The following is a 20,775-nucleotide window of genomic DNA, read 5'->3' on the forward strand; positions in this document are numbered from 1 at the left end:
CCTCCAACTCAGTGCCGCTGTTGGAGTTTTCTTTCTAGGCAGGTGTGTGGGGACCTGCAGGTGGGATGGGGCAATCCCCTGGGGGAGGCTTGTGCTGGCTGGTGGTGTCAACACCGGGCAGAAGATGCAGTGCTAGCAGCTGCCGCGGGTGGCCGCCTCTGGCTCAGCACCTGGCTCGTGGCTGGGCCCGGAGCGGGCCCCGGGAAGCAGCCTCAGCCGTGGTGAGCGGGGGCCACGTCGGATGAGGGAGCGAGTGCCCTGTCCACCTGGGGGAGGGCAGCCTCCCTGCACCGGGGGGTCCACATGCCCCAGAGAGGGGCCCAGATGAGCTGTGCCCCCATCTCTTCCTGAGCGAACAGCCCCACTGGCCCCAGGTGGAAGGGACTCTGCCTTCCAGGAAAGTGGGTGGCTGTCGTGCTCCCTCTCCTGACTTTGTGCCTGAGCCAAAGGCCACAGATGCTCCCTTTAGCAACCAGCCTTGGAGGACTGGTTGGAGGACACCAACCCTAAGGAGGGTGAGTGTCTCGGGGTGCAGTGCCCGGCACATGGAGAGAGAGAAGCTACTTTTGTCCCCAGGCCCAGAACACTGCAGGTAGGGTCTGGCCCCTGCAGACACCCCACCCGCTCTGGGCACAGCTCCGGTGGAGGACGTGGCGGCCGTTACCCACGGCTCTCCCGTGGCGTAGACTAGGATCAAGGCTTCCAAGATGTCAGTGAGACCCATTACTGTTCTCATCCCAGGACTGGCAGAGCTGGCATTTTGCCTGCCTGGATAAGTACTCAATCAACATAGTTCCCTTCTTAGGGGTTTCAAAGGAGTGGGGGGAAATTAGTTTATTCACCTACAAGGTTTCAGTACCTCCCATCTGCAAGACTTAGGGCTCAGGTTATCAGAACTATGTGAGGCTTTGCAATCAGCGGAGGGAATAAGATGTGAACACAGGTGCCCTCACCTGTGTGGACTGGGACGAGCCTGTGAAAGGTACAGGGCGCTTGCACAGGCTCAGCCCCCAGACGGCTTCCCAGAAGACCCGTCGGTACTGGGTGTTGAAGTATGCGTAGGATCCCAAAGCTGGGACATGGCCGTGCGTGGTGGGAAGAGGCTGCACAGTAGACAGAGGCAGAGGTGACACAGTGGTGGGCTTGTTCAGGGGGTGACAAGGGGCCTGCCTCGTCAGAAGGGAAGTGTTTGGAGGAGAAGCCAGAACAAGCCTGGAAAAGCAGGCTGCGGTGGGTGGTGGGTGTGCTGGTCACTGCGTTACAGAGCTGGGCCTCTGCTGGAGAGTGACCGTCACACCCTGGCTCCTGAGAGGGGAATTTTCCTGGCCTCGGGGGCATGTGCTTTGGAGAAAGAGACCCAGGGTGGGGATGGGTGGAGGGTGGAGACCAAAACAAGTGGGTGTGACCAGCAGGCTAGAGGACAAAGACCTGCCAGGAGGTGGTGGCAGTGGGGCTGGAAGGACGGTTGCAGTTGCGTTGCAGAAGCAATGCCCCATCTCCACCCCAGAGGAGGCTGTGCCTGGGGAAGTGCTGAGATCCCAGCACTCGGGGCAGAAAACATGTTGAAACTTGGTTATAGACCGAGGGCTTGTCTGCCGGAGACCAGGCGCCCCTGGCTCCTGTGGGCTCGCAGACAAGGGGGTGGAGAAGAGGAGGCCCACACACGCCCTGCTCTGCCACTCTCTGGAACGGAGGGCGTGAGCCAGCGGCCCCGGCAGAGCAGGCTGGGGGACGGGGCAGTGAGCTGGGCCCTCGCCCTCGCATAGAGGTCCCCCCAGGGCCAGCTCCACTGCTCGCTGCACAGGAGGCTGGATTCACCGTGACTGCTACTTGCCAAGAAGTTCAAGGCCCCTGTTTATCCTCTGTGTTGATTTTGAAAACAAAGCTAGAGCTCTTTCTGCAAAACGAAGCCTGTTTGTTTCTCTCTCTTTCAACATTTCCCTGTTATGCTGTGAAGCAGAGGTGGGTGGGGGACTTCAGAGGCCTGGAGTGGCAGACAGTTCTGCAAAAGGAGCTGAGAGCACCACTGTCACACACAGGTGACAGGAGAGGGCTGAGGGACAGTGGCCATGCTGTTCCACCCTGTGCCACAGATTCAATGGAGAAAGGAGCCTTGGGTAAGGAGGGCCCCTGGCCAAGAGCCTCTGGTGTGGGCGCCAGGGGAGCCCGACCCTCAAGGCTCCCAGGGTGAGGCCGGCGAGGGGATGTGGGACCCACAGCTCCTGAAGCCTCAGCAAGGTGGGGGGGGGGGGCTGCTGCCCCAGAGAAGGGTGCCTGGCCCCGCGGCTCTCAGCCGTCAGGCTCCTCCAAGCCATGGCAGCCCATACCTAGAAGGGGAAACATTTGTTTCATGCTGGTCTATATTTTTTTCTCCCAAATGACCATTTTTTACTTGAATTGGGTCTTTTTTTCTCTGCCCCCCACCTCCCTCCCAACCTCAGAGCCACTTGTTATCCACAAGGCTCCCGTTCTGCTTGTCTTTGTCCCATCAAGGTGGAGAGGTCCAACCCGGGAGGACTTACCTCTGCTCAGACAGGGGAAGCCCCCGCCTCCCACTGCTGCCGTGAGCGGGGCTGGACCACTTAAGGGCAGCTAAAACAGTGGATGGCGAAGCAAGAAAATGATTCCATTCAGAGTCCCTTAGGGAAAACCGTGTCCCCGGCGAGACCCCTGGTTTGCCTGGCACTTGTTTCGCTGCGCGTCTTATTTTCACGAGGCAGTCAGGGCCTTGAATCAGCAACAAAGGTGGAGGAAGGCAGATGCCACAGATGCTTTCATTTTGAGTTTTTTTTTCCTATTTAAAGTCAGGGAGGGAGGAGGGAGAGGGGCATAAAATGTCAACTTGTCACTCACGGTGCTTCTCCCCACAAGTCAACAGCGAATAAGGTCGCAGGGAAAGTGGCCGCAGGGGCCTGGTAGAGAGGAGTGCCTAGCCGAGCTCGCCCCGTCTCTCCCCTGCCGGGATCTGCAGGAGCCGGAGTGGAGTGAGGTGCGAGCTGGACCCGCTGCTGGCGTGAGAGCCGTGCCACAGTGGCACCTCGGGTGGGGGAGAGACAGCCGGGACACAGGTGCGCTCTGCGTCTGCCAGGCCTCCGTTCCCAAGGTTGGCTTTTGCTGTCTGTGTAGAGGGCTCACGGGGTGTTAGCCTCGTGAAACTCAGCCAGCGTCAGGGAAGACTCCCCGTGTGGCTGTGTGTTCCTATAAATGCACTTCAGTCCAGTCCCACAAAACGGGGTCATGGCCTTGGGCGCGCTGGACATGCTGGGGACAGAACAGAGTCTGGGCTAGGACATAGGTCCTGAGGCCAGGGGGCGGCACATACACCTAAGAACCAGAGACTGGAAAGGTAAAACCCCAAGTGTCATGTGTCACGCCCAGGCATCAAACAGGGCCAGAGGGGAGAGAAGCACGAGACAGAGTGTTGACTCAGTGCCGGCATCATTCCTTCCCCTGCGGCCCCTCTGTAAGTCCCCACGCCCACTCTGGCTCGAGGCGCTAGGCTCCGCACGGGACTGAGGAGGAACCAGAGGCCCAGCAAGGGCATGTGACTTGTCCAAGGTCATGCGCCCAGTAGTGGCAGAGTGAAGATTTAAAGCCAGGTCTGTCTGACTCTGAGCCTGTGCCGGCCACCACTCCACCTGCGGTGCCCAGGAGAAGGCTGGGATCCGGGCAGACCGGAGGGCAACAGGGAGGGATCACATGGGCCGGGGACCAAGCCTTGATGAATGGTGAGGGGCTGCCAGAGAGGGTGGTTTGCACCGGAGAAGAGGGGCAAACCTTAGAGAGGTGAGGGGGAACACCAGCCACACGCTTGGGGGCTTAGCAGTGCCAGGTTTGGTGTGGCAGCAGTGGTGGACATCAAGACTGGAGAGTGAGTTAGAAAATTCTCCAGGAATCGCAGTGTCAGGGGCTGTGGCAGAGGAGTGCATTGCGCAGCAAGCATCAGCAGCCTTGGTGACGTGAGGGAAGAATCAAAGAGGCAGGCTTGGAGCCCTGGTGGCTGGTGGAGACCATCACACAGGAATAGGAAAATGCAGGAAAGGGTTTGCTTGGAGTGGAAGTTGACTGGTGTGGATTGGATATACAGAGTTCAAGGTAACCTGGGTATCATGTCTTGTGAACAACTAAAAGTGCCACAGTGGAGTCCAGTGCATGGGCAATTAGAGGCATGAACGTGGGGTCCCCACAGAGAGGAGAGAGCTGAGGCCGAGAATGGAGCAGCCCCTAACGAAGCCAGGGCAAGGGCACTGATTTCCACCACCTGCAGCAAGTAAGATTCTAAGTCACAGCATACACCTTTGCCAAGTAAAATAACCACCTTTAAATAGATACTCTAAAGAAAACCTAGCACCTGAATTTGTAGATTATTCTTCACTCATCCTCAGACAATAGTCAGAGTTCAATACATTATCACACCAAACCAGGCCGCAGCACAAGTCCACAATGGAGCTGACAGCAGGCTTGGGGAATAGAGGTCTGGCCCCCAGGGTCTTCCATGGGCTGATGTGTTCCAAATGGAGAGGGCAAATTCATTTGTGTAAAGTCAGCATAGCTTGGGCTCTTCCCTCATTCCACAAGTTTCTGTTGAGCCCTATTTATGGACAAAGTTAAGTCTTTTTAAAAAGGTTAGATTGAAGATTCTATGGAATTAAGCAATTAATATTCTATGTAATTAATATGGATATATGCAATGGAGAGAGTGTGTAAAGCTGGCAACGTTGATCACTGTATTGATCCTGAGCATGTTTTGACTAGATAAGAGCAAAAATTTAGACTTGGAGAAAATAATCAGCATAGGATACAAGTGATAGCAGTTGAGAATGCACGGAGTAATTTAGTCAGAGATGAAAACGGTTTAAAGAAGTGTATTTTATAGGTGACATTGAAAATGACCAAAAAAAAAAAAAAAAACCTACCCAATGTTTTCTTGATGAAAATTCTTTATTGCTGATATAATTCTCTTTAAAATATCTGTATTCATAAGCATGGCATCCAGACATGCTTGGGGTTAAAGCCGTGGAATCAGCCCATCCCTCCATCTGGAGTCTGGGTTTAGCTCTGCTCACCCTTGTGGGGTCTGTGGAGCTTGGGGAACCCAGGTGGTCAGTGGCTTTGGTCAGTGGGATGGGTGGGCCCGTGGTGTTCAAGTGGAAGGCTGAGCTCTGCTCTCCTCAAAGGCAAGAGGTAGAACTGCTCCTAGCAGGCAGCACCCAAAGGTTATCACAGAAGAGTGAATGCAGCTTGGAATGTAGCAATAAAAGACTAAAGTCTAGACTGGTTAACTTAGTAAAAGCCCTAATGCCTGTCAGATCAAATCTGAGGGTGGCAAGGAGTCGTGGGAGCATGTTCAAGAGTGAACCTATAGTCAACACAGGGTGCAGGGAAGGCATTCTGTGGCTTGGTGCTTATTTAGACCACAAGCTAAATCGGTGCTCACACAAGTGCGCCTTTGGTGGGAGCTGGGCCACGGAGATGGAGAAAGGGGAGTGTGATTTGTGTCCACTGTCTGCATTAACATTCCTAGAGCTTTCCTAACCGATTTAAATGATGGTTAAGACATTTCTTTGTGAACTTTGGGTTTCTCTCCACCATGCTATTGGAGGGGGTTGGTTGGAGAAAGACGACTTGGTATATTTTGGGGAGTTTGTGGGGTTTGCTTGAGTCAGCACTTGGGGTCATATCATGTTTGTACCAAGAGTCAAGTCAAAATCATGGAAATCATGATAGAAGATGGAGACAGAAAACGTAGCTCTGCCAGATTTACAAAGGCACATGGAGTCTTTAGGATGGACGTCACAAGAAACAGGGATATAGTGTGGTCTTTGGAGGACAAAGGGGCCCACCTGGTGGCTGAACCCAGGTCCTCCTGCAGTTTGGGGGGGGGGGGCTTTGCTGATAGGAATGGCCTTGTGCTCTGATGTGACTGTCCCAGCTGATTGTGTGGAGAAGTCACTGTGTGCGGGCCCTGACCCACTCCGGGGGGCCGGGCGGGGTGCTCTTTGGCCCTCCCCCGGAGGCAGGGTAGCCAGCATGCCATGCGTGTCTACTATAACCATAATGTTCTCCTGCGTATCAGAGGTGCTCAGAGCCTGAAGTGAGGTCGCTCACCATTTCTATTTCTTCCCTCGCAGTTATCTTAGAGCAGTTCTCCCTGGCAGTGAAGAGCTGTCCCGACCAAGAGGACCAGGCTTTGTTAATGAAGGTAGGTTATCAGATAAAGAACTTATTTCCTAAAGGCTCATAGCATTTTTATTGCCCCAAGGAGAGTTTCATTTTTACAAGCGGGAGTAGATTTATCATCTCTGAATTTTGCGCTCCGTGGGGATAAACTTGTCATCGGTGAGTAGGAGGGTTGCCGGTTAATGAGCACAACTGCCGTCTGTGGAGTGCAGGAAAGTGACAGGAGAGTGGGTGTCAACTACTAGCAGGGAATCTATTGAATTCCCCAGAGGGCTCCGTTGGTTCTATTTAAACTTATCTGACAGAGTCTTGATTCTTTTAGCAAATTTATGAGGCTTGGCCAAATTCCACGTCTCCCACTATACTTTTTAATTAAGACAAAGGATTCCATACGTCCCCAGTCTGCCACCTCCTACTTTTGTCACCATAGGGAATGCTACACAAATTAGACTGCTCATGTTAACCACTGGAATGAGCATCTTATGTCATCGATTCCTTGCCCTTGAGTGGAAGACACATTCCTTTTTTTTCCCCCCAGTAACAATTGTTTTATTTCCTTCCAAGTGACAGGAGCAGAGGCGTTTCCAAATGGTATAACCTACATTTTAGGTTGCACATCTAGGTGAGCCAAACGAAAAACTTGGCAAGCAGCCACATGAATTAAATTAAAACTTTGTCTTTAAAAGCAGAGAGCAGTAGGCGCCAGCAGATCACAGAGGTACACACACACACACCCACACACACACTTTTCCCCCAGTGCCTGAGACTCCTGTGTTCACCTAGAAACTGTGCAGACTGACCTTGAGCCACAAGCATTTCCATGATGTCATTTCAATTCTGTGCCATCAAGAAACCACGTGTACCAGGAATTGCATTTCTTTACCTAGACACCAGTTTCTTCAGCAGGTGTCCTCTGACTTTAGAAATGGGTGGGAAAAAATAGGTGTTACTCTGAGGGATTTTCAACTCATTTGCCTAAGATGTGATATTTTTGGTCTGTCTCTTTTTTTGTAAGCTTTCAGTGATGTTAATTTTATGATAAAGAAGTGCTGCCGACACCAAGTGCTGGGGTCATCTGGGGGCTCTGAGTCACCACAGTCCTAAGTGTGCAATGCACTGACGTGGAATGGCACAGATTTGGGCACATGAGCCTTTCTTGGTATTTGGAGGATTTTTTTTTTTTTTTGCACGCTTGATTCTTTATTCCCTGCCCCAAGCTCTATTCCACGAGGACCTTTCCTACCAGGTGCAGCCTGGCTTTCTGTGACCCTGAAGCAGCTCTTTGGTCCCACGCACTTCTTTACCCTGCTCACTGTTCAAGGTGGCAAGGACACAGGGTCTCTTTCCCCCATTCTGTCCGGCGTTTTCTCCTGCCATCTACCATCTGCTCCTTCTTGCTTCTCTCTTGATCTTCTCCTACTATCCCTCCCTCCCCCATTTTCAGGAGGTGAAACTCCTGTGCCCTGCCTGGTGCTACGGGTGAGCCCCACCTAGAGGTTACTTGGGCATCTCAGAGCCCAGCACAGAGCCCAGCCCCAGGCGACCACACCTCCAGGCCTGCTCCCTGCTGTCCTTGGGGCCTCCACAGCTTGGGAGGCTGCAGCCCCTCTCTGAGACCCTTCATGTCTAGAGTGAGAGGGTGGAAAAAGATGTCACCCAAAGCTCTCCCCTCCTCCCACAGCTTCTCCTCTTGCCCACACTCCTGCTGTCCCGGCTTGTCTAGCACCTCTGGTTAGAAACTAACAGTTTAGGGTTGGGAGAGGAAGGTTAGGATGGCCTGGGGTGTCCTGAACTCTGCATGGTCTTCGGTGACATTCAGTATTTTGCGTCTTCCCTTCTGGTTTCTGCAGACTGTGTGGCCACAGTAACCGAGGACGCCTGTGGGTGTTTTCTGAATATTTGCAGATATTTGAACAGGCATCATCAAAGAAGTTTCACTGAATAAATATGTGTTCTCAGTTCACATATACTGAAACTATTTCATAATTTTTTTATCAGGAGACTGAGGTTTTTTTAATGTCGCATATTGGACGGCACCGTGTGGGTGTGACAATGGTGTGTAGCCCACCGCAAAGGGGTGGGGAACCTGCGGCCTTGGGGCCACATGTGGCATTCTAGATCCTTGACGGCAGCCTTTTGATTGAATCCAAATTTTGCAGAACAAACCCTTTTATTGAAAGGGGAGCAGCAGAGAAAGATGCAGCTTTCCTTGCCTCCACTGGTGTTTGAAAAGAACAGTCTTGAAACCAGAAGGCCACAGGGTCCCCACTACAGTCAGACGACTGTGTGTTTGCTCTGGTGAGCTATTCACTACGCAGACTGTCTGCAATAAACTTACAGATTTAGTCAACCTCGTGAAAACTGGTTGGAGGCAAAGGCAAAACATATAGATTTGCGCCAAATATGATATTTTTTAAAATTATGTTTTGCATGCATATTGCTGCATCCCTGCACTATCAAAGGTAATTAGACCTGAAGACGAATATTTGATTCTAATCTGTGAGGGCGTTCTGCACACTGACCACCAAAAAAGTGCAAAAGATGAACACACAGCTAAGCGTATCACTGGGCCCAGGTCAGGTACCCCAGGAAGACAGAAACAGTGAGGCTTTGCAGATGGTGGAGGCCAGAGCCTTCATCTGATGACCAGGAAGAGCAGAAGAGAAAGGAAGAGAAGCGACTAGCCACCATTGCATAAGTAGTTAGCAGGAAATAGAACGAGGACCAGAAAACCAGGGTCCCCAGATTCTTGAGTTGGGCTTCTTCCTGGGACGTCCACTCAGGTGACTGAATTCATAGAAAAATCTACCACCCCACCCCTGCACCACAAGAGCACACAGGAGGTGAGACTGTGATGGAACCACAAGAAGTACTGTTGCGGCTGCCTTGTTAATCACACCCTGTTGCTGAGGGCACTGTAAGACGAGGGGAAGCCGGCTTCTCTGTGACTTAGTTTCCCCATCTGCCAAGCAGAGCTCAAGGCTGCTACTGACTTAAGGTTTGCACGCCCCATTGCAGCCCAGGGAAGGGGCCAGGGAAGAGGTACCCAGGGGTAAGACAACGGTTATTAGGAGTTGCCTTTCGGTGAGATTTCACTACTATTTGAACTCTGGGACATATTTAGATTCCATAAATCATGTATTTGGCCCCGTTCCGTTTTGAGCTCTTTCCTTACCCGTTTCTTAGTTCTGTTTGCCAGTTAATCTCTTTGGTCCCTTGTGGTCACTGCCCTGGGGACCCGTTCACCCTTGTCTCCACTCACACTCCCCGGGGACTCCAGGTGCCGCCTAAGCCCCAGCCTCAGGTCCAGGCATGCTCAGCAAGTCTAAACCTCACCAGTCTCTGTCCTCCCCGCCCCCAGCATGAGGACCGTGGGGCAGCCTGTGGCGCGTCCCTGTCCCTGTCCTGCTGCACAGGAACCCATTAGCCTGTTATCCTCTGCAGCCTTTTCCAGAGCCAACCTCTCCCTCTGTCTCAGAAAAGAGCACCTGGGCTTGATCCCGGAGGGGCAAGTTCTAGTCCCCACTCTGCCAGGAACCAGTGTGTTACTTTGGGCAGGTCACTTTTATCTCTTTTAGCGTAGTGTCTTCTTCTGGTAAAAGAGAAGGTAAATTAGAAGACGCCAAAGACCATTTCAACATCTATACTCTGCAAATTTATTAGTGAACATTGCCAACAACCTGCAGTTCTAAATATTCTTGGCAATGAACCAGCCTGGCCCTCTCGCCCGTCCCTTCCCTCCAGGCACTGCCAAATGAACCTTCTTGGGGCTCCACATCCTACATGTCGCTCTGCATTCATTTCCAGCCTAACTGCCTCTCTTCTGCGGAATAGGGTGATCACAGAACTTATCTTCCAAACCTAGACTTTCTCGAGAGTGAAAGGGGTACCATTAAAAGCGCAGCTTGGATGACAGGCACCGTCCTGACTGTCCCAGGCATACCAGGCCGCCGGGGCAGCCTAGTCTTTAATCAAGTCCAAACTGCTACCTCCACCACATGGCTCAACCTTGCTCAGCAGGCTGCTCTCTCCGACCCTGCCCCATTCCCCCCAGGATTGTCTCCTCTTAAAAATTATACCCTCTTTTTAGGATAGAAATTGGCAGGAAGACAGGCCTCTTGGTGCCAATCTGCATTTGGACTATCATTTTCTAAGTTGAATATAAATGATCACACCTCTTCATTTTGTTCTTACACATCTGGGAGTTTCTTACACACCTGGAAGCAGCTGCTTCCGATTTGAGTGGGAGACAGCAGCCCCAGCCAGGGTCCTCAATGGACCTAAAACTCCCAGCCATCACCTGCCGGATCTCCGCTCCTCCCTCAGGATGCTCGGGGGAGAGTGGCCCTGCTGGAAATGCTGCCCCCGGGGCAGGAGACAGGAGCTAGTATTGAAGGAGCTTTGACTGATGTGTCGTACCTGGAGCAAGACAGCAGAAAAACGTTGGCTCAGAGCAAGGCTTCCCGCCCCAGTGATGCTGAGTGTGTGGCCCCGAATGTTCCCCATGTGGCCGCCCCGCACCTGGCCACCTTGCCTAAAGCCTCTGTCAGGGGCATCATGTGACAGTGAAGGCAGGCCTTTCTACAGGTGGGATCTGCTATCACACCACATTTACTGTAGAAAACAGTAACGAAAACCCAAGCTACCTGTACGAAAATTAGTAAATAAACGAGCAGCCAGCTGGGCTCGTTTTAGCACCACCCTGAATCTCTGCTCCCAAGTTGCAGAGCTGTGGCGGGGCCGTCACACTCCAGCAGCAACAGAGCTCCCACCTGGCCTCCATGGAGTGCTGGCTGAGGGGGGCAGGCCGTGTGGTGTGAGCGGGAGGATACTTGGTCTGGGGAGACACGCAGAGCAGTTTTCCTATGTGCTGTCTACCCAGCGGTGCCTGCAGGGCCCATCAGGGTCGGGGGGCGAAGTTGCCAGGTGCGGAGGCCCAGGTCAGGCAAACCTGCAGAGACGATTCCCCAGGAAGGATCGCGGACAGGAGCCGTGTGGGGCTGAATGCTGCCAGAAGCTTCCTTAGCATTTCTCACCAGCCAAGTATGCAAGCTGCCCCCAGTGCACAGAGGGACCTGGGCAGGTGTGGAAGGGGGACGCCAGGTCTCCTTCCCATGGCCCCCGGCCACCGTGGTCTGGCCAGATGCAACTCTTTCTCTGTCCGGTGATGTTTTAAGACATCAGACACACCTGAGTCCTTCTTGAAACCAAAAATCTCTGAGGGACCGACCCAACCCTTCAGTCCTCCAAATTTACCAAACACGGCTTCTTCCCAGGAACAGGCGTTCTCTTCTGCCCTGATGGAATCCTGTCAGGAATGAGGTTTTCACAAGAGAAACAATGGCTTTCCCTCAGCATGGTGACGAGGTGCTCTGAGGGGAAAGGGGATTTTCCACATGACCGCTCCACCGCCTCGCCTCCCCACAGAAGGTTTAGACGCGCCCCAGCAAGCTGGTTGTCTAGTGTTTCTTAAATTGTCATTGTCACAAAGATTCTTTCTGCTTCACTTCCCCCAAAGTCCTCCTCCTCACTGCCCCCCCGTTGGTCCCAGGAACAGTAATTGAGCCATTCAGTGCCCAGCGTGGGGACTGGTTCCGCACGTCCATGCAGGGTCCCTTTGTCTGCCTTTGTGCGCCCTGGCTTCTCATGGGGTGCTCACCACGCAACCCGGCATCTAAGCAGGGCATTTGCAGGGGACTGTCCCGGCCTCACAGGCGGCTAGCAGTGGCAGTTTGAGCCTGTCAAGTGGGCGAGGTGGGGTTTTTCCCTCTTTCCTGCTTTCTAACTGCTCTTTCTTCCTTTTCTCAACACGTGTAGGTGGTAGCTAGTTTGAGCACCACATCTAGCAGCCAATGGTTGATGACAGACACCTCCTATCACACGCAGGGCAAGCTGTGATGTCCCCCTTTCTGCAGATGGCCCTTGTCATGCTCGAGGGCCCCATCTTCTCCCCCATGCCCTTGAGAGAGTCCTCGGCCCCCGAGCAGCACGGGCTTCCCTCTGCCCCTCAGGCCAAGGCACTCGGGGGCTGCCCGCTGTGTGTGCACCATACACGCACATGGCCACCACTCAGTCATCCAGGGCTGGGCGTGGGATCGGGCCTCTCCCACAGAAGAAAGGCGGTTCTCTTCTGGGGCATGACTGCATTTCCAAACCCAGTCCAGGGTGAATAGGGTCAGTCCCTGTTCTGAATTCCCGTGGCACAGTTGATGAGGGGTGGCAGGGGCTGTGGTGTTGAATCCAGCCCTGGCTCCCTGGCCTCTTCCCTCCCACTTCTCTGCTCTTGGCAAGCTAGAGCCACATGGAAACGGGTGAGTGTGTACCTGGCAGCGTTCCTAAGATAAATTGTTCAACAAACGTTTACTGGGTACCTAGTGTGCACCAGGTAGTGTTTTTCTAGTACCTGGCTCACTTGAAGAATGTATTCCAATGCTTTTATATTTAATAAGGGAAAAGAGCTACTAGTGACATAGAAATGAAATTTTAGACCTATCCTTCCAGCCACAAATGGTTTTCTCTCATTCCTGTACTTCTGTGCCACTGGGACCCTGGAATGCCTCTCCCCTTTCACTCCTGGAGCTCCCTCCACAAATGCCAAGCCTGTGCCAAGGTTCTGAAGGGCCCAGCTCAAACCAAGCCCTCAAAATATCAGTGGTGATTATCCCTTTCAATGAAACTTTAATTTTGGAAAAGGATCTTTGGGACATAGGACTAATTCTTTACTTTGAAACAATACATGTCTAACGGTAGAATGTCAGGCTGCACAACAAATCAGCAGAAGAGTCACATGCCTGCCACCGCCACCTCCGGAAACATCTAGGAGTGCCTGCTGTGTGTCAGGCACTGTGCTGGGCACTGGGGGTGCAAACATTGATGAGACCCGGCCCTCACCATCGGAGAGATCCCTGGGACAGGCGAGACAGACACCTCAGCACCTTGGGGTTGGGTAAGTGCTGAGAGGGAGGGAATTGGGGAAGCCAGAGGAGCACCCAGCTGGGCACTTGACTCAACGTGGGCTTGGGGGAGACGCCGCCAAGGAGGTAGCATTTGAGCAAAGTCTCCATGTCTCTGCAGGAAATTAAATTTAACCGACTGTGTGGGTTCCACTGAGCTTAGTGGTGGTGTCGATGTGACAAGTTGTGTTCTGAGTTTTCCATTTATAGAGTGTTTCAGATGCACTGGTGCATACCTTGAGAGCTGACTACCAAACAATGGGGCCCCGGCAGCTGGCTTTCCAGGGGAGGGGTATCCAGAGGCTTCCATCTTGCTGGCATATTTCCCTAACTGACCTACAGCTATCTTGAAATTATAGTATTCAGTATTCCTTCCTTGGCTTGGAAGATTTTATGGTCTTCCAGCAGTTAATGTCAAAGTCAGGTGTCTCTGGGAGGGGATGCAGCAGAAGCCATCATCAGCTAATAGTTGCTCTAGAATTGTCCTGGGAACATGGTGTCCGGGCCAGGGCCAGGGCCAGGGCCAGGGGGAGAGAGGGAGAGGGATGGGGTGGGGTTAGGAGGAGAAAGGCAGAGGTATTTCCTGTCTTGCAACAAGAGGATCTGCTCTGCTGTCTGAGAGTCTGCACTTCACCAAGTTCCTCCACAAAGCTCTCCCATCAGGAGAAACAGGGCTGTGTCTTTCCAGTCCAAAATGCCATCAGGAGCAAGCTCTTCATGCGCCCGATCCCCTAAGAAAAGCGAACGATCACGTGATGGCAGCAATACGTGAGGATATTACACCTGCTCTGCCCTGACGCTTCACTGTCAAGCATCTAAATAAATATCTAAGTGGAGAACCAGCTGGGAAGCACAAGTCCTGGTGTTCAGAAAAGCAGTGGGCTGCCCTGAGCATGGAGGGCACAGCCTCTGGAGATGTCTGCCCACGCGAGTCTGACACCGCCCTTGCAGGCGGGGTGCACAGAGGAGTTGGAGAACAGTGTTCCCCAACTCCTCTGTGCACAATTCCAGGGGGAAGATTTTATTTCAGCCTGCTTTAGAAGACAGGACAGCAGGAGAGGAAATTGCTTCAGAAGAAAGAAAATGAGAAGGATTTGGTGGAAGTCATTTATAGGAAACTGAGAGCAAAATTTGGCCCCAGGAGGATAAAGTTCGTGGGAGGAGACAGCAGAGCCTGGCCAAGACTTGTCATTTCACCATTTACATAGAGATCAAGATGCTGAAGTGCCCAAGAGACATCTCTTTTGTGACTTACCCAGAGCATGGAGAAATTCCATCGGGGACTTCTGAGAGATAGACCCAGGCCACCAGACATTAACAGAATTACCAAGTGGCTGGAGGAATACCAGATTTCCCAGCACACAGTGAAGGGGACATTAGCCCTAAAGTTCTGTGGGAAGTTATGCCGGATGGGGCTGACGAAGGCAGCAAAGCCCAGCACCCACACCAAGGCAGCTCCCTGCCCACAACCAACCACATTTGCACCCAACTAAAAACTGAAAATGTTATGACACTTGAAGATTTCTTCTCTCTGCACCTGCTTAACCCTTTCTCTCAGCCATACTAAATTTTTGCTGCTTTCTTTCTGGTTAATTTTATAATGTTCAAATGTCTGTTAAAAAAAAAAAAAAACCACTACCATGAAACACTATGGATATCAACTTTGAAAAAGGAGTAAAGAAAGACATTGGTGAGATCTATTTCCTTCCTCCCCCAGAGCCCAGGAAGATGGCTGGCACAGGCAGGAAGGGGGGAAGGAGAAAGAGAGGAGGGAGGAAATTGGCCGTGGATGAAGTGCCAGGAGAATAGCCTGCACGAAGGCACCAGTCAGCCAGTCACTTTCTCGTCTCAGGTCTCCTGATGGAATGTTTTCAGCTTCGGGAAAATCTCTCCACCTTTCTCTCATTCTAGGGCTGTAAAAAGGATGGGATGGGGGTGAGCAACTTGATATGTTACTGAAACCTTTGCCTGATGGGAAGAGCAGCCAAGAACAGCCTGTTGATAATGGTTTAATGTATTGCATTTTGAAAAAACTCACAGAAAACATATCATTCAATGTCAGGATTAGGGCCAATTATATAAGTAAGACAAACCTCCTACTAAAATGAAAGGCTCTCAGATTGGGTGAAAAATAACACCCAAAGATATGATATATACAAAAAATGCAAACTTCTGCTCCCAAGAAGGTGGAGTGGGAATGCTCACCCCTATCCTTTCTGCCAAGGACAACTAGAAATACTGGATACTATGTATTAGAACAAACATAAGAAGCTTCTGAGAGGCGGGGGCTAGAAGGCAGACCAGCTAGGAGTCTCAGGACCTGAGGAATGACACAGCGGGGAACTCCGTGGGTTTTCTGTGTGCCTCATGCCTTCCAGAGTTGGAGCTGCAGACGCTGGCAGCCTGGAAAAGGCTAATGCGCTCAGCAACAACACAACAACAAAGAAGAAAAGGAAGAAGCCTGCTCTAGCCAAAGGACCGGGAAAGGGGCAGCCTGGCAAGACAAAAGGCTTTTAGAAAGTAATTGCTTTACTCCAGCCCAGCATCACGGAATGTGGCCCCACGTCCACCTGTTCCGGGAGAGGCCACGTGGGAAGTGCAGCCGTCCAATGCAGCTCCGCCACTGGGGTTGTGTCAGAGGAGGCCTAGCAGGCAGCTGGGGTTTTCATCTCTGTTTGCCAGTAAGGAAGCCTCTACCCTGCCCACTACAGTGTCATTGGAAACCACGGGGGGTAGCCTGGGATTATTCCCGACCTAGCAGTAACAAGTCACCCTGCTCCCTCCCACTGTGGTGGTGTCAGAGGAGGCCAGACAGAAAGGGTCAGGATGTTCACCACCACCCAGTGGTAAGGAGGCCACACGCTGGTGGTCAGTGGACAAGGGCAGAGCGGAAAGGAGGCACTCCTGCCCTCCCGGCCAGGTGGCAGCAGCAGAGGCCCAGTGGGGAGCCGGGGCTTCCTCCCCACCCGAGCAGTACTGAGGAGCACTTCCCTGCCTTGGGTGTCTCTAGACACTGCAATGCATCCTTCAGCCCCTGAAGGAGCAGTGCCACAGGAAGTTAGCTAAGGCAAGCTTTAACTAACATCCAGCATCTCATCATAGAATACCCAAAATGTGTAAGCTTCAATCAGAAATCACTCACAATACCAAGAACCAGGAAAATCTCAAATTGAATGAAAAAAGACAATTAATAGACACCAACACCAAGATGTCCATGATGTTAAAATTATCTGAAAAATGTTTTAAAGCAGCCATTATAAAAATGATTCAATGAGTAATTATGAACATGCTTGAAACAAATAATACAATAGGAAGTATCACCAAAGAAATGGTCTCAGTAAAGAAATGGAAAATATAAACAACCCAGTGGAAATGTCAGAACTGAAAAATATAATAACTGAAATAAAAATGTCAGCAGATAGGCTCAACAGCAAAATAGAGGGGACAGAGGAAAGAATAAGTGAACTGGAAGATACAATAGAAATGACTGAATCTGAACAAAAGAAAGAAAATAGACTAAAAAAAAAAAAAGAACAGAGCCTCAGGGACCTATGGGATCATGACGGAATATATAAATTTACATTATTGTGGATCCAGGAAAAGAAAAGAAAGAAGGTGGGGCTAAAAAAGTACTCCAAGAAATAATAGTTGAAAAATCCCCCAATTTGACAAAACACATCAACCAACTGATTCAAGAAGCTGAGTGACAAATGGGATAAATCCAAAAAAATTAAGGTGCATCATAATTAAAATTCTGAAAATTAAGGACAAATAATAAAATCTTAAAAGCTGTTAGAGAAACAGCTTATCTCTAGGGGAAAACCAACCCAAATGACAGAAGATTTCTCATCAGAAACCACAGAGGCCAGAAAGAAATGACAAAACATTTTTGAAGTGTTGGGGGGGGGGGGAAGAACTGTCAACCAGAACACTATATCTGGTGCAAATATCCTTTAGGAATTAAGAGGAAATCAAGATATTCTTAGAGGAAGGAAACTGAGAGAATTTGTCACCAGAATAGCTACCCTAAAAAAGCTGATAAAAGAAGTTATCTAAACAGAAGAGACATGGTAAAAGAAGGAATCAAGAACATTAGGAAAGAAGAAAGAATGTGGTAAACAAAGGGACTAAGTTCAGCCCGTCTCCCTTTTCCTTTTGAGTTTTCCAAATTATGTTTGATGATTGAAGTGAAGATTATAACAGTCTGATGTGATTCTACACGGATGTGGAGAAAATATTTTAGATCATTATACTGTATGCAGGGGAGGATAATGGGATGTAAGAATGATAAGATTTTCACCCTTCACTCAAACTGTTGGTACAGGTAGACTGTGATAAGTAACGTTTACAAAATGTAATTCCTAGAGCTCCGAATACTAAAAAACTATTCAGAGAGATGCACCCAAAAATACTCTTTTTAAATAAAGCAAAATGAAATTTTAAAACGTGCCCAGGTCATGCACAGTCAGGCAAGGAAGAGAAAACAGAAATGAAAAAAACACAGGGAACAAACAGAAAACAAGAAATAAAATGGCAGCCTTAAGCCTTAATATAGCAGTAATTATATTAATTTTAGATCATCTAAATGCAAGATTTAAAGATAGAGATGGTCAGAGTGGATTAAAAAACGTATTAATTATATGCTGTCTATAGGATGATATAAATAAGTTGGAAGTAAAGGGCTGGAAAATGAAATATCATGAAAACATTAATCAAAAGAAAGCAAGGGTAGCTGTATTAGTATCAGATAATGTAGACATCAGAGCAAAGAAAATTATCAGAGATAGATTAAAACAATATATCATAACAAAGAGTCAATCTACCCAGAAGATATGGCAATGCTAAATGTATGCACCAAATATCACAGCTATAAAATACATGAAGCAAAACTGATATGATAGAACTGAAGGGAGAAACAGGCAAGCCCACAATCATAGATAGACTTCAACACCGCTCTCTCAACAATTGACAGAACAACTAGACAGAAAATCAAAACACGTAGAAAAACTCAACAACATTAACACACAGGAGCTATACACATTTATGGAACACTCTACCTAACAACAGCAGAATACATTATTTTCAAGTGCCCGTGGAACATAACCCAACACAGACCATAACTTGGGACATAAAGCAAAGCTCAAAAACTTTAAAATTCTCAAAAGGAAATAAAAAACATATCAAACAGAATGAAAATTAAAATACAATCTGTCAAATTGGTGAAATACAACTAAAACGGTATTGAGAGGGGAATTTACAGCTTGCATGAAGGAAAGGAAACATTTCAAGCCAAAGCCTAAGTTCCTACCCCAAGAATCTAGAAAATAAAGAGAAAAATAAATCCAAAGAAAGCAGAAGGAAGTAAATATTATAGGTAAGAGCCAGAATCAGTAAAATTGAAAACAGAAAAAAATAGAAAAAAACAATGAAACAAAGAGCTGGATCTTTAAATAAAAATAAGTGGAAGTGATAACCCTCTAGCAAGAATAACAAAGAGAAGACAAAAATTGCCAGTATCAGTGATGAAGCAGATGATATCAGTATAGACCCCAAAAGCATCAAAATGATAGTAAGAGAACACTAAGAAAAATTCTATTAATACACACATAAATTTGACAACTTAGGTGAAGTAGACCAATTCCTCAAAAACACTTACTACCACAGCTTGCTCAACATGAAATAGATAATTTGGATAGCCCCATAATTATTAAGTAAATTAAATTCATAATGTAAAAATTTCAGAGAAAGAAAACCCCAGACTTAGATGCTTTCACTGGATAATTCCACTGAACATTTACAGAAGAATTAATTTGTTCCAGAAACTAGAAGAGGAGAGAAATACTTATCATTTCATTTTTTGAAGTTACTATTCTCCAAATACTACCAAAATCAGACAAAGACAGAATAAAAAAGGAAAACTACAAACCAATATCCTTTATAAAAATATACAAAAATCCCTAACTAAATGTTAATAAATAGAATTCAGCAATATATAAAAAGAATTATACACTGTGACCAAGTGTGGTATAATTCAAAGATACAAGGCTGGTTCAATTTTCACAAATAAATCGATCTAATTCTTCATGGTAAAGGGCAAAAGAGAAAAAAAATCACATTATCATATCAACTGATGCAGAAAAAGCATGTGACAAAATTCAACACTCATTCATAATAACAACTCTTAGACAAATAGGAAGAGAGTTGAACTTCCTCAGCTTGGTAAAGAGTATCTACAAAAATCCTACAGCTAACATCATGCTTTGTGATGAAAGATTGAATACTTTCCCCTTAATGTCAGCAACAAGGCAAGGATGTTTGGTCTTACTATTCCTATTCAATAGAGTACTGGAAATTCCAGCCAGTGCAATAAAGTAAGAAACAGAATAAAAGGCATATCCTTTTAGATCAGGAAGGAAGAAAAAAAAACAGTTCTATTTATAGATGACATGATTGTTTATGTAGAAAATCTCAAGGTTCTGTGAAAAAGAAGAAAGGAAGGGAGGGAGGAGGAAGGAAAGGAAGAAGGACAGAAATTGAAAGAGAAAGAAAAGAAAAACAAAAGAAAAGAAAAGGAAGAAAAGAAGAAAGGGAAATAAATTCCTAGAACTAATAAGTGAGTTCAGCAAGGTTGCAGGTAAAAGGTCAATGTTAAAGAATTAATTGTATTTCTACATACGATTGTCACTAGGTATCTGGGGAAAATTGATTCCAGGATCCCCGCCACTCAAAATCTACCAAAATGTTCAAGTCTCATATAAAATGGTGTAGTAGTTGCATATAACCTATACACATCCTCCTGTACACTTTAAATCATCTCCAGAGTACTTATAATACCTAATACAATGTAAATGCTATGTACATAGTTGTTATATTGTATTATTTAGGGAATAGTGACAAGAAAAAGAATCTGTACACACTCAGAACAGATGCAACTATCTTCCCCGCCCCCCACAAATATTTTTGATCCACAGTTGGTTGAATCCATGGATGTGGAACCCATGGATATTGGAAGGCAGGCTGTATTAATAATGAAACTGGACACCAAAATTTTTAAAAATCATGCACAATTTATCAAAAAATAACAAATGCCTAGGTATCTAACAACACATATATAGGACATATATGCTAAAAACTACAAAATCCTGGTGAAACAAATCAAAGTACATCTATAGAAATGAAGAGACATACCATATTCATCAATTAGAAGATTCAGCATAGTAAAGATATTATTTCTCCCCACATAAATATATGTTTAACACAATTTCTATCAAAATCTAAGCAAAATTTTTCATTGTTATAGACAAAATTATTTTAAAATGTATATGGGAAGGTAAAAGAACTAGAATAGTTAGAACAATTTTGAAAAAGAATAAAGTGGGAGGAATCAGTCTATCCAATTTCAAGACATATAACTACAGTAATCAAGACTGTATGGTATTGGCAGATGAATATACACATAGATCAAGATCAAAATAGGGAATGCAGAAATAGACTGGCACCAACATGCCCAGCCGATTTTTGATGAAGTGACAAAAAGCAATTCCAATGGAAAAAGATAGCCTTTTCAGCAAGTGGTGCTGGAGTAATTGGATAGCCATTGGCAAAATAAGAAAAAAAGAACCTCAACCTAAGTTTCACACTT

At 48.0% G+C, this 20,775-nt stretch overlaps 1 protein-coding gene across 1 annotated transcript in view; it reads left to right on the forward strand.

The window, feature by feature from the left end:
• Positions 1–20,775, forward strand: part of ACOXL (acyl-CoA oxidase like) — a 251,723-nt gene that overhangs the window by 189,843 nt on the left and 41,105 nt on the right. Inside the window, 1 exon segment of the mRNA XM_069494822.1 lies at positions 6,132–6,202. Within this exon segment, the coding sequence (XP_069350923.1) occupies positions 6,132–6,202 (71 nt within the window).

This window comes from Eulemur rufifrons, chromosome 19 (assembly GCF_041146395.1).
Source record: "Eulemur rufifrons isolate Redbay chromosome 19, OSU_ERuf_1, whole genome shotgun sequence".
Taxonomy (NCBI): domain Eukaryota; kingdom Metazoa; phylum Chordata; class Mammalia; order Primates; family Lemuridae; genus Eulemur; species Eulemur rufifrons.